This window comes from Triturus cristatus, chromosome 8, assembly GCF_964204655.1.
Source record: "Triturus cristatus chromosome 8, aTriCri1.1, whole genome shotgun sequence".
Classification (NCBI taxonomy): domain Eukaryota; kingdom Metazoa; phylum Chordata; class Amphibia; order Caudata; family Salamandridae; genus Triturus; species Triturus cristatus.
In genome coordinates, this window is record NC_140591.1 from 960,433,494 (window position 1) to 960,448,516 (window position 15,023).

General features: G+C 46.4%; 1 protein-coding gene across 1 annotated transcript in view; it reads right to left on the bottom strand.

The window, feature by feature from the left end:
- Positions 1–15,023, bottom strand: part of SMS (spermine synthase) — a 586,561-nt gene that overhangs the window by 19,159 nt on the left and 552,379 nt on the right. Inside the window, exon 10 of the mRNA XM_085622475.1 lies at positions 14,353–14,468. Coding sequence (XP_085478601.1) covers positions 14,353–14,468 — 116 coding nt within the window. The remainder of the gene's footprint in view (positions 1–14,352; positions 14,469–15,023) is intronic.

A 15,023-nucleotide genomic window follows, 5' to 3' on the forward strand; every position in this document is an offset into this window, starting at 1 on the left:
TCAACTGCTAGAATTCACTGAGGCTCTTGGACTAATAGATATATGGAGACTTAGATGCCCCAAAGAAAGACAGTATACATTCCATTCTGGGGTACACAATAGCCTCTCTAGACTGGACTATATCTTTACGCTAGCGACCGTGATGGGGGTTACAGGGGTGACACACCTCCCTAGAGGCATATCTGATCATTCCCCAGTCCTAATCACATACACAGCAGTTACCCCTCAGGGACGTAGGGTGTTCCCACTGTCTCCCGGATACCTCAAAGTCCCGAAAATTGCCAAAGGGCTTCTTTTGACAACGAAACAATACTTTGCAGAAAACAAAAACACGGTTCCATCCCCGACGACATTGTGGGAAGCATATAAAACAGTCCTTCGAGGGCAGGCAATCTCGCTGGTAGCAGATCACAAGAAGTCCCAGAAAAAAGAGGTTGACAGGCTGGTGCAGAGGGTGTCCCGGGCGGAAGCAGAGCATGCGTTGCAGGTTGATGAACACCCAACACACCAGATGCACCTGGCACAACAGGAATATAAATCATATGTCTGGGAAATGGCGAAAAGCAAAATCACCGCAACGCGGCACACTATATACGAATTGGGAGATAAAGCGGGAAAATTATTAGCATGGCTAGAGCGAAGAGAGCGAGCTAATAGGTGGGTGGCACAAATCCAATTAGATGAAGACACGTCCACGACGGAGCCACAACAGATAGCGGAGGCATTTGCAGTACATTATCGGAAAATATATACCCCAGAAGCCACGAACACCGTGGAAGACGATTTAGCCTTCCTCAAAGATATAACTATGCCCACTTTGGCCCCTTCGGCAGTGACCGCCCTTGAAAAAAAGATCTGGCTCCTGAGGAGCTCACGGCGGCAATAACCGCGCTACACACAGGGAAAGCACTGGGACCGAATGGACTGCCAGTGGAGCTATATAAAAAAGCGGTAACACAGATTGTGCCCCATGTACACAGACAGTTTGGGGAAGGGGATCCTACCAAGAGATCAAAGGTTGGCCACTATAGTGACTATCCACAAACCCCATAAACCGCCGCACGAGTGTGCATCCTACAGACCGATCTCCTTGATCAACGCGGAGGCAAAGATTTTGGCAAAAGTGCTGGCAACAAGGTTGCAGGCATATCTAGCCGCAATAATACACCCGGACCAATCTGGCTTTATGCCCAATCGAAACACCGCCCTGAATCTACGGCGTCTCCACGGTGTCCTTGCACGCAAACCCACTATAGAGGAGGAGGCTGTTATTCTATCACTGGATGCCAAAATGGCATTTGATCTGGTGGAGTGGCCCTTCCTTTTTGCAGTCCTTCAGAATGTGGGATTCAGCCCCAAGTTCTGTGCCTGGATCAAATTGCTTTACACACGCCCTCTAGCCCAGGTCGTAGTAAATGGCCACATATCGACCACCTTTCCGCTGGGGCGGGGAACAAGGCAGGGATGCCCCTTCTCACCGCTTCTTTTTGCATTGGTGCTGGAGCCTTTGGCGGCCTGGATTCGACAGGACCAGGTTATCCGTGGTCTGAAATGGGCAAGGGGATGGGAGGATCGCATATCCTTATATGCAGACGATATCCTGCTATACCTGGCGTCCCCAGCGCGCTCAATCAATTGCCTCTTAGACATATGTACATCATACGGCCGAGCGTCCGGATATACTATTAACTGGGCGAAATCGCACCTCTATGTACTCCAGGGCTCCCCACTGTGGCTTCCAAGGGATGTAAGATACAGATAGCAGATGAGGGTTTCAAATATCTGGGAATATATGTCACAACTGACAGGGCGCAATTTATCGCGGAGAATCTCACGCAGCCCCTTACGCGGCTTCGTCGTGATGTCAAGCATTGGCGCTCCCTGCCACTGACGCTGCTGGGCAGAGCGGCCCTCTTCAAAATGATGGCTCTCCCCCGATTTTTGTACGCACTACGAAACACGCCTTTTCCGGTCTCCTACGCGTATTTTGCAACAATAAACGCTGAGGTCACCAGCCAATTATGGGAAGGAAAGGCACCACGAATAGCACTACATAAATTAACAAAAGGCTGCTATGACGGAGGCATTGCCCTCCCTAACATAAAAATATACTACTGGGCCTCGCAGCTTGTAGTTCTAAACCAGTGGCTCCACGCACCAGGAGATGATCCAGCGTACCGTATGGACCGGCAACTGCTGGGCGAGGGTGGAGTCATGGGGGCATTATATAACAAGAGTAAGAGACACAACTTCACGGGCCCGACGGCACACACTATACAAGTATGCATTAGGCGCAGAGGAACCTGGGATGGGAAGGAAAGATAACGCAGGCTATGCCATTATGGGACACAAAGAGGCTGGGTAGGCTGCTTAACACTAAAGGATTTAGGCAGTGGGACCTGATAGGGATCTCGCGAGTCGGGGACCTCTGGAAGAAGGGAGAGGTGCTTACATTCAATCAATTACAGACTGCCTATGACATGGCGGACACCGAACGATTCCGCTACACACAAATCAGGCACGCGCTTATGGCAGAGATCGCACCAGGCACACAGCTGGCGGAAGCCTCACCACTGGAGGATAGACTCCTTACAGACCATCTCACCAAAAGAGCCATATCTCAGAAATATCGTAAAATTATAAACAATCAGCCGGACACCCTGGTAGCCCTTAAAGCGAAGTGGGAGACAGAACTAGGACACCTTGACGAAGCGGAATGGCGGGAGGGCATATCTTCCCCCAGAGAGGTAGCGATACCATCCAAACTCAAACTGATACAGTTGAAAATACTACACCGCACGTACTATACCCGAACTCTCCTATACAAACTCAAGCAGACAAACTCACCACTATGTCTTCGACAATGCGGACAGGAGGGGACTCTCTTTCACACTTTATGGACGTGTCCCATAGTGATCCAATACTGGAGGCGGTAATGCGTACACTTTCTCAGGATACAAAAACCACGACGCTCCCAGAACCTAGGAGGTGCCTCCTTAACATATGGGAACCCACGGATCTTAACCGTTCAATGCAAACGTGGGTAACAATAGGCATGATGGTGGCAAAACGAAATATAGCGCAGAGGTGGGGATCCAGGCAGACCCCTACCCTCCCCCAGTGGTGTGGAGACATGGATACCATCATGATTGCGGAAAAGGGAGTGTATGTTCACAGAGGGTGCCCCAAGAAATGGACACAGATATGGGGAGATGGAACAGTTATCGAGGGGATATATGCGAACCCCCTAGGGAGAACTCTGATTTATAACTCAGTGACTAAGCAGGTTGAGGGAATATATGAGAAAAGGGTGGGCAATGATGAAGTCCTGGATGGAGCACTGACTCGCAGAAACGAGATAAAGTATTGACATATTACTGTAATGCTGTATTTGATGTGATCCTCATTGTATGCAATGCCAAAGATTGTTATATATGGTATGAAAAAAACAATAAAAAGTGGTTTAAAAAAAAAAAAGAGCTCAATGTACCCGATGTTGTCGTCAGTTGGGGAGGGTCTGGAAGGGATACAAATCAGGTTCATTACATGTAATTGGGTCTGGCTGATAATCGTCCCAAGGGTCAGGTTCCTGTAACCTATCCTGAGCCTCACCCCCATCGCCATCTCCATCCCCTTCATCCTGTGGGTCAGGCAAAAGTGGTGGTGGTGAAATTGCTGGTGAAATGAGCAAGTTAGGATCAATGGGAGAAGGAAGTGGAATATAAAGAGGTGAAGGGTTAGTACCCACACTTTTCCTTATGAGAGAAATGTGGTAGTCCTCTGATAGGTCAATTTTCCGTTTCTCTGGAAGAGTGGCATGAATAGGCCATGTTTGAGGGTTGATTACCATTTTTTTCTGCTTCGGATCCCAAGGCGGCACATCAGACAGAGATTCTTTAGTGGGAGAGTGTTTCTCCTTATGAGTCGGTTTCAGCATCGAAGGTTTCGGCTCCGAGCCTTTGAGCGTCAAAGGTTTCAGCTCCGAGCCTTTCGGTGTAGACGACTTGGACTTGTGTTGGGTGGGGTCCGGCTCGAGCCGGAAGGCTTGTATTTCTGTTCGGAGCCGGGCCCGAGGTTGGAGCATCCGAAACTTTTTGTCGGTGTCGACCTTGGACCGAGGGCAGAGGAGGGACCGGGGCCTTTGTCTTATGATGAGGGGGCAAAGGGGTATCTTTACTCACGGTACGCTGACACAGAGTTATCTGTTCCTCTTCTTCCATGTCGGAGTCGGCTTCAGACACGGAGAGAAGTTCTTCTTCCTCTTTGGTTCCTTGCGGTTGATGTTCAGTGTCGGAATCTTTGCTGAAGATGTCCGGTGCGGAGCTGCTCTGGTGTTGCATTTCATGTTGTCGAGCCTGACAGTGACGAAGAGTCAGTTTTGATCGAAACGATCGACATGCGTTGCAGTAATTCTCGTTGTGTTCCGGGGACAGGCAGCCGTTGCACACTTAGTGCAAGTCGGTGCGTGGAAACTTAGCACGACACTTGGGACATAGCTTGAATGGAGTATGTTCCATTGACTGCTAGTGCAATTGGCGCCTGTAGGCCCGACGGCCTGCCACGAGTTTCCCGATCAAAGGTTTTCTGAAGTAAGACGATGCGCGTCGAAAGGGGAACCGCGATCGTTAACAATACTGTCGAGGGTAGTGGGTTGCGCGTCAAAGGGGTCCGAAAATTGTCCCGAACCAATCTAAGGATGGAGTCAATGCCCATTCACACTATCACCGAAAGGAGGAGTGACCTACCTCTTGACTGGAAAGACTTCTTCGAACAAAAACAAAGTGCAAACATCCGGACCCAATACCAAATGGCGATCTATGCATATCATGTGATCTACAGCTCACATGCCTTGAACATGTGATTTTTATTCAGAAAAATTTGAGGGATACAGGGGATTCTGGGTAGGAAACCACTGGGGGATCCACGCAAGCCACACCTCCCTGGACTCTCCCGGGTGTTTGTTTTCAGAAATGTGGGGGTTTGAAAGGTTTCCATAGATGGTCGCTGAGCCCAGGGCCAAAAACCCAGGTGAACTCATTGCAAAACCAACCCGGGAGACATGGGGGAATGCTGGATGGTGGGAATTTTGTGGCAGCCCGGTGATCCCACAACTTTCCCACAAAGAAACATGAGAAAACGTGATTTTCTTTCTGCAAAATTTGAGGTTTTCAGGGGATTCTGAGTAGGAAAACGTTGGGGGATCAACACATGCCATACCTCCCTGGACTCCCCCGGGTGTCTGGTTTTCAGAAGTGTCTGGGCTTGGTAGGTTTCCCGCTGAGCCCGGGGCCAAAAACCCAGGAGACCCCCTTTGCAAAAACAGGTTGTTTTGGGATTGGTAATCTTAATGTCTCGACAATACGTTTTGGGCCCTTGCCTGCTGTGGGTACTTGGCTCACCCACACACGTTGGGTACCATTTTTATTGGGAGACTTTGGGGAATGCAGGATGGGTAGAAGTTTGAGGATCTACACAGATTCCAGAACTTTCCACCACATTTATGTGAGGAAAATGTGTTATTTTGTTTATTTGCAAATTTTGAGGTTTGCAAGGAATTCTGGGTAATAGTACCTAGTGAGTGCCACACAAGTCACTCCATCCTTGGATTCCCCTGGGTGTCTAGTTTTCAAACATGTATAAGTTTGCTAGGTTTCCCTAGGTGCCGGCTGAGCTAGGGTTCGAAATCCACAGCTAGGCACATTGGGTCAGTTTTGACTGGAAAAATGTGATGAGTCCATGTTGTGTTTTGGGCTGTTTCCTGTTGCGGGCACTAGGCCTACCCACACAAGTGAGGTAGCACTTTTATCTGGGGCGTTAGGGGAACACAGAATAGTTGAATAAGTGCTATTACCAATTGACTTTTACATTTCTCCCTTCCAAACGGAGATGTGCAAATAACCACTGCTTGTAAACTCTATATATTTTTCCCTTTTCGGAAATATATAGGTTTCCTTTGCAACTATTTTTCACTCCTTATATTTTACCAAACTAATTGCTATATACCCGGTACACAATGAAAAACCATTGCAAGACGCAGCTCCATTATTAGCTCTGGGTTCCTCAGGTTGCTGGTGAACCTACAAGTACTATATATCCCCACAACCAGAAGGGCCAGGGAATGTAATGGTATATTAGTTTCAAAGATCTGTCATCCTTAGGAGAAGTTACAGGTGAAAACGTTGGCACAAATGGCTGTTTTTTTTAACTCAATTTCAATATTTTTAATTTCGACTGTTTAGTTTCTATAAAAAAAAAATTTAAGGATCTACACAATTGACCCCTTGCTGAATTTAGAATTTTGCCTACTTTTCAGAAATGTATAGCTTTCTGGGATCCATTATTGCTTTTACACCCATTTCTACCACTAACTGGAAGGAGGTTGAAAGCGCGAAAATAGGCTATGTCCCAGTAAAATGCCAAAACTGTGTAGAAAACTGGTTTTCTGACAAACGTTTGCCTGTACCTGAAAGCTGAGAAAATGGTGATTTCAGCACCATGAACCCTTTGTTGATGCCATTTGCGGGGGAAAAACAGATGCTTTCTTCTGCAGCAATTTTTTCCCATTTTTCACCCCGAAAAATAGATTTGCTGTATTTTAGCTAATTTTTGGGTGCCTTCCAGGAGAATCCACAAACCCTGTGTACCTTGGGAAAAAGGAGCGCAAATTTGGCATAGATATCTTATGTAGACAAAAAGTTACAGGGGCCTAAGCGCAAACTACCCCGAAAAGCCAAAAAAAGCTTAGCACATGGGGTTAAAGGCCTAGCAGCTAAGGGGCTAAGTCGTTTTTGTGAAATCAGTATTTAAAAAGGTGCTTGGTGGGCATGAAGATGTTTAAAAAGGTGCTTGGTGGGCATGAAGAGGTTAACACTGGTAAAATGTTAGAGCAATATGGCTGATTTTTTGTCCAGATAAGCTCCGATCTTACCTCAAAATTAAATAATTTCATATTATACATATATATATTTATTTTTGTGTACAACAACCCACACAGCCATAATGAGGTAGCATTACTGAAAAATACATTTAAAAACAATTATTAGAGTCCTTCAGGGGGTTGGTCACCGGGCTACACAAACACTGGGCATGGCTGAAGGCGAGGGTTTGTGAACTTGTAGGGTGTTGGGCGCAGATAGCCAGATGGGGTTAGACAGATGCTCTACTTTGTATATAATAGAAAACGCAGAAATTCACTAAAAAAGACAAAATTAAATTGACATGATAGTTTGGTGTGGTAATAAGATCTTAGTTTACATAAAGAACAAGTTACTTACCTTTAGTAACAATATATCTGGGAGAGCATATATTAGTTGTTGATTCCTTACCATAGAATTTTCCCCAGGTGTCAGTCTTGCTCAGGAGATTTTTCAATGGCAGTACCCCTGCCTGACTGTAGGTGGTGTCGATCGGCTCAGCGTCCATCATTGGTGCCGGGATGATATCGCAGGACCTATCTATATAGATGTCGTCCATGTACGCTGACATCAGTTCTTAGCACCACTTTGCACGCCAGAAGCACAGAGCCACGCAAGACACTGACCACTGGTGCGTCAAAACTTGGGCCCTGTAGGGGAGTCCCATTCCCTAGAAATAAGAGCAGGGAGGATGGGTGGGGCTGTAAGGAATCTACAACTAATATACGTCTCTACCAGAATATAGTTCCCGAAGGTAAGTAAATTGTTCATCTGATGGAGACTATTAGTTATGGATTCCTTACCTTAGAATAGATACCCCAGTAAGACCTGCCCCGGAGGAGGGTCTGCAAACCAAGATCACACTAGGAGGGTCTGCAAACCAAGATCACACTAGAAGGTCCTGCAGGACTAACAGGCAAAGTGCTAGTCTCTCCGGACTTGGATGTCCAGGCAGTAGTGTCTGGTAAATTTGTGCAGGGATGCCCACGTTTCTGCCTGACAGATAAAGGACTTGGACTCCACGTGCTAATGCAGTCGTTGCTGCTGTTGCTCTAGTGGAGTGAGCACGCTACCCCACAGGAGGTTCCTTTTTTGCTAATGCACAGCATATTTTAATGTTGAAGACAACTCATCGAGAGATGGTCCGTTTTTGCACAGCCCGATCTTTTTTGGGGCTCACATAGCCAATGAAGAGTTGATCATCCACTTTGAAGTCTTTGGTACGTTCAAGTTAGAAAAACAACGGACGTTTTGGATCCAGGCAGTGGAGTCTCTCCTCCTCTTCGGAGGGCTGCTGGGCGGGTAAAAGGTGGACAGGGTGATGGATTGTCTCACATGAAAGGGCGTGACCACTTTATGGAGGAACAAAGCTTTCGTTCGTAGCACCACTTTACCCGAATGGACAGACAGATAAGGAGGTTTGGAAGATAGAGCCTGAAGCTCGCTAACTCTGCGAGCAGAGGTGATGGCAATATGGAAAGCAGTTTTAAGAGTTAGAAGCCTGAGAGGGCAATTATGAAGAGGCTCGAAGGGAGCGCATATAAGAAAAGTCAAGACTAGATTCAAATGCCCCTGGGGCATTATGAAAGGGGATGGAGGAAATAAGTGAGTATAGCCCCTAAAGAACCTATTTACAATGTAAGACTTGACCAAGGAAGGCTGATCAGGAAGTCTCAAATAGGCAGAGATAGCTGCAAGATAACCTTCCCCTGCGACAGAAAATCCTCCTGAAGGGGCAGCCTGATCGGAGAATCAATGGCCATGCTCAGAAGTTCAGAATACCAAACTGTTTGTGCCCAATCTGGAGCCACACGTATGACTTGAAGTGGTCATGCTCGATCTTCCGGAGCACTCTGGGCAGAAGTGGTATAGTCGGAAAGGCATAGAGGAGGCAAACGCTCCACTAGCGACGAAAAGCATCGCAGAGCGAGCACCGCCTTGGAAACTCCAACGCACAATACTTCTGACATTGCGTATTCTCTTCAGAGGTGAACAGATTTAACTAAGGCTTGCCCCACCGCTGAAAGAGACCTTGCGCCACCTCAGATGGAGACGCCATTCGTGTTCGACCAGGCACCGACAGCTGAGTTTGTCCGCTCTGGCATTCAGAGAACCCGCCAGGTGTTGAGCCACCAGAGTTATGCCCTGATGTTCCAGCCATGTCCAGAGGCAGAGAACCTCCTGACAAAGGGTCCACAACCCCAAGCTGCCCTCTGTGTTGCAGTACTACATGGTGGTGGTGTTGTCCGTGAACACCTGCACCACCTTCCCTATGAGGGAGGGAAGGAATGCCTTCAGTGCCAGTCTGATCTCCCCAATCTGCAGAAGGTCGATATGGAGATCAGACTCTGCCGGAGACCAGACACCTCTGATCTCCACCTCTCCCAGGTGGTTGTCCTTTCCAGGAGCGACGCATCCGTCACCACCTTTCGATCTGGTTGGGGAAGGGAGAGGGATCTGCCTCTGACGCAATCTTGGTTCGTAAGCCACCACTGCAGTTGTTGTGCAGTTCCCTCCCAGATCTGGATGTGGTCGGAAAGACTCCCCTGATGCTGCGCTAACTCGAACTTCAGGTCCCACTACAGAGCCTGCAAATGCTGTCTGTCATGATCCACCAGCAGGATGCAGGAGGCCATGAGGCACAGCAGCCTCAGTCACTCTCACCGAAATACGGGATAGAGGCTGAAACTTCGGTATCATAGCCTGAATATCCCAGACTCACTTCTAGGGAGGATAGGCCCAAACTGCACTGTGTCTAGAACCGCCTGATGAAAGGTAGAATCTGAGAAGGAGTCCAGTGTGACTTTGGCACGTTGATTGTGAACCCCAGTGAGTGCAGAAGGTCCGCCGTAGTTGAGGTGGGAGACGACAGCCTGGGGCGAGCTCGCCTTTAACAGCCAGTCATCGAGATAGGGGAAGACTGGTACTTCTGATCTGCGCAGATGAACTGCGACCACTGCCATCCCCTTTGTGAACACCCGAGAGCCACTGGTAAGGTCAATGGGGAGCATGGTAAACTGAAAGTGCTCATAGCCCACCGTGAACCATAAGTAACGTCTGAGGGCAGGCAGGATGGGGAAATGGAAATAAGAGTTCTGCAAGTCCAACGCTACCATCCAGTCTCCTGGTAGAGGGCAGAAAGGACCTGGCCCAAAGTAAGCATCTTGAACTTTTCCTACCAGAGGAAGAAGTTGGGGGTCTGGCGGTCTAAGAAAGGATGCAGGCCTTTGTCCTTCTTCGGCACCAGAAAGTAGCTGAGGGAGACGAGTGGTAGCAGTGTGGCCCAAGGATCTGGCCGTAGCGCGAAACTCCTTGAAGCGCTCAAGTGCCGAGGCTGCCTTGTCGCCAAAAAGGCGAGTGCCATCAAAGGGCATGTCCAAGTTGGTCAGTTAAAGGGTTCAGCTGCCCCTGCTCCTGGCATCAAATCAGGACCATGGAGGAACACAGGGACAAAAGTCCCTTCACTCGTTAGAACCACCATTGGTCCGGCTCCGAGTCCACTTCGGGGACGAGATGGGGTCGTGCCAGGGAATTTCGAGCAAGATCGACTGGCGTCAGGCCAGATCCGATAACAGTTCTACGGGGCCCACCGGAATCGGGGCTGAAGCTGCTAGTGTGGAAGGACTGACTCAGCGGGGCCTGAAGCCGCTTGAGCGGAGCCGGGCTGCACAAAAATGAGGCACAGAGCCTAACAGAACTTTTGGATCTGGGCAGGAGATGCTCCGGTTCCCGGAAAAGCGGGGAGGCGTGGAGTTGTCTCAGAGTAAGGCTCAAAGGATGGAGCTTTCGAGCAGCGATGCTCAGAGTCTTGCGTCACGTCGGCCGACTGACAAAGAGAAGTCGAAGAATGTCTGTGCTTCATCGCCTTCTTCTTGTGCTTACCTGACCTCCCCGACTTGGAATGCGATGAGGAAAGTGGGCTCCGCGTCCGTTCTCGGGACCTCCCTCTCAAGAACGGGAGCGACGCGAAGCTGAGCGCCGGGCCTCCAGCAGCTTACGGGACTGCTCCTGCAAAGCCTTCAGATTCATGGCCTGGCACTTGGAGAATGACTTCGGGTCGTGGTCGCGTTCCAGGCACCAGAGGCACACAAGGTGCGGATCCGTCACAGACATCATCCGATGGCAAGAGTCGCACAGCTTGAAGCCGGTCCTACGCTGGGGCATACTCGACGCACTAGGAGTCCAAGACTCAAAAAGGAAATCGACAAAAGTAAAAAAAGGCTAGCCAAAACAGCTAAGGGGTAGCTCTCTCCAGATCTGCTCTTAGGCTGGCACGGAAAAAGAAAGAACTGACGTCAGCGTGCATAGGCATCCTCTATATATGAAAGAAAAATAAAAGACCCACACCTTACCTATGTTGCATGGGCCTATTATCTAGAGAGGAAAGGTGACCTGGGTCCCTAATGCTAGCACAGAAAACAGGCCCCTTTTTCCTCTTTGGTAGTAAAACAGCCATAAATGGGGTGCAGTGGCCCCTCACACTTATGGGCCCAGTTCCACTGAACTTGCTGCACTAATGCTAATAATATCACTTAAAAAAAAATCAAGCCCAAAATTACACCCCGTCCTTTAGGGCATCTCTCTGAGGAATCTGTCTATCTTTTTGTATAATAAAATATTAACTGCCACACAGCACCCTTTTGGTCCATCTCTTTGACAGTATCATGGACCTCACACCTTTCCTTATTCTCCTATGTCATTACTTTGAGGTCCCAGGGGTGTGGCATATCAGGGCTGTGCATCTGCATGCAACCCTGCTGGCCTCCTGCCTGCCACAAAGTTAACTCACCTGTAAGGACATCTGCTTGCAAACAGAGCTTAAAGTGGGTGGGATCTATAGGGACCAATATGCCTTTGCTTTTTTCATTTTACAAAAACAGTTTTGACACTTTTTGTTAAAAAATACAGCCATAGCTGAACAGTAACTGCAGACCTTGAGGTGCCTCTGGCTGAAAATAAAGAGGGTGTGTGTCTCCTGTGTTGTGCGCCCTGAGAAAGACCAGAGTGAGTTCTACTTGAAAGCAATGTAAATGTGTGTTAAATAGGTTCATCACTAAATGCAGTCACTGCTTGGGAACCTGGCTTTAATTGATGGAGTCACTTAAACCTTTATGGTGCCAAAGATTTTTCCTTTTTGAGAGGTAATGCATGGTTTTAATGAAATTATTTTTTACAAAGCGTACGCTAGGTACAGTCCGATTATAAAAGTATATACTTTGAAAGCAACTGTTATCTTAAGCACAATCATTTTGCAACGAATATCTTATACTGCGTAAAATAGTTTAAAATAATTACTTGGTCACAGTGGGGACATGTAGCACTATAAATACACAAGTCACTTTTCCACACTGCACCAACCAGAATTAAATTATGTGACTCTCTGGTCCCACACAGACATCTGCTGTGTTCATATTAAACAATTGTGGTTGTATAACTAAAAGAGTGGATTTCCCACCAATTGGTTTAACTTGGATTTATTGTTCATTTAAGGTATGTGCATTATTTTTATGCAGTTGCCTGAAAGCCAACCAACAACGAAAGAGTTGCGGAATATTTTGCTCGTTAGCCATGTCTCTGATCCTGCCACCACACTCGCCGACATCCAGCCCCTCAGGACACAGGATCACAGTTCCTGTGCTTTTTGTATGCAAAAAAAAAAAAACTATAATTGAAGACACCCTGGCAACAAATAAGCAAGGTTGCGCTTTTACACCCTCTTCATTTACAAGCAATTGCAGAGGCATTTGCGCCCTGCCTTGGTCGGGGCCGGCAAAGGTTGAAGACCTTTGCTCTAAGCTGATAGCTGGCTCAGTTGTGTGAACCGTTCAATTACGTCTAGACTTGTTTTTCAGCCTGTGTTTATAAGACCTGTCATTCTTGTATTTTTGCCACCCTGCCCCCTCCAAAGGGATTCTCCGTCATGAAATAGGACTGAGAATTTGCTAAAAAGAAAAATATGGGGAATTAAGAAAGCTTAATTTGGACTTGAGGAAATATGCTATGAAAGATGGTAGACCTTGTGAAATTGTAGTTTCTGAACTGCATTTATCACCTAAAGTTGTTTAATGAAATTATTCTGAAAAACGAACCATTATGCACCAACAGCTCTACAGTTTCCTGGGGTGGATGAACCTCTAACACTTGAGAAGGATCAGGTTTGCCATGAAGGTATTCGAATATTCCAAGTGTTCTTTCAGAACATATTGCCTTTACCAAATGTATTGGAATTTGTGCTGTAGAATGCATATTTGGTCTCGTGTTTCAAAGTTTGCTGGTGGAGGAGAACCTATCCCAAATTATCCAGGAGGCAGTCAGGCTTGCTTCTTTAACTTGCTTGAGCATTTATGCTTCACCATTTTCAAAGCTCACCAGCTGCTACCGAATGAAATGCACAACGTAGAAGTCACCAGACGGGACTGCTAGGCAGAGAGTGAAGATCATCCAAACCAAGAAAAAAGCTTGCACCTCCTCCTCAGTGCGCAGAAGGGGTTGGGAAGCATTCCGATGGCAATGTAAGGAGAGGATGTAGCCTTACGGCTAGAGCGGTCGACATCGAAGCTGGGGAATAGGGTTCGAGTCTCAACAATGACGCTCAACATTCTGTGACTCTGGGCAAATCACTTAATCTCCCCATGCCTAAAAAAAATGAATGTGTCCTCATGTAACAAAACTGGTGTATGCAAAGCGCTCCGATACCAGATATCATCGGGTCTAGTTCACGCTATATAACACTCTAAAAAATCAAATAAAAAGTCTCAGTATGCGACAATACAGACTTTCTGTCCAGAACCTAAATGTTTCCCACTAGCAATGAGGCACGATTAAATATAGCACAATTGCAGGAAGTTGGCTCCGCATATACTAAACCAAAGTAAGGTATAGTGTGCACAGAGTCAGGGGATCCCCAGAGGTATAGCAGAGGCAAAATTAGATGATCACTAACGGCTCTATTTGCGGGAGTGTGGTCGAGCAGTTAGGCCAGGGATTCGTTATGTGTCACTAACATAATTCCTTTTAATAAGCTCAAAACATAAAATAGATCAGGTGGCTAATAAATACTTTGGCTAAAATATCTGGCTATCATGAATGTCGATGGGACACGTTTGGGTTAGTCTTTAAATATGCAGCAAATTTAGCCAGTTATTTATAAAATGCATTACCCTATTCTTAGAATAAAAGCAATACATTTTTAAGATGGGAGGACCAACATCAATACCGAATTATTAATATGTTGGCCAAATATTGAAAGATCACTTGCTCTGTAAGTTAGTCAGCGTGACTAAACAGCATAGGTGAAGCTACTAATACTAAAGTGTACGGGAATGCGGAAACTGACAGCCCCACTATTCACAAATGTCGATGTACAACAAGCATTTCAAAATAATGGAAAACAGCATTCGATTAACATGAATTACTAGCCCACACTCACAAAGGATACAATTCCATGTAAGATGGAACACACACAGTCTCCTTTGTAAACTCCACAGGACAATAAAGCCTGCCCAGCTCTTCTTCATATAGTGTTAAAGCTTCAGTCAGGTTCACACAGTTTCCCTGTAAGAGAAGCATAAGGAGAACTTTTTAAAAATACTAGGCAAACATGTACTATTAAATGGATTGTAACACTGGACAGAAGCACCTTCATTAAGTTGCTCAAGGATACAAATTCAGTTCAGATACTGTGCTCTTCTGCATCAGCTGTTATTAAATATCAATGCAGTTGAATTTCCCACAAATTGATTAATAGACACTTCTCGTATAAATTCTTTATTTTGGTCAAAGGCCATAAAAGATTTCAATATAAAACATCATTCATAAAATAATCTAAAATGTATCCGGCCAAATGTTACATGATTTCAATAAAAGAATCGTTGATCGCAATACAACAATTTCAATCAATAATTGTTTTTTTAAAATATACAAGGAGTAGATGTCTAATTATTCATACAGCACAAGGCAAGTTCAATGATCACAGATATCTTAATCTTTAGTATATCACAGTTTTAACCCCATTCTCTTCCTTATTAGACCCACTATAAACAAATATCTTGATAACGCAAATATAACATGTTGTAGGGTACTTGTTGTCAATACCCTCAGCGCCTCTTG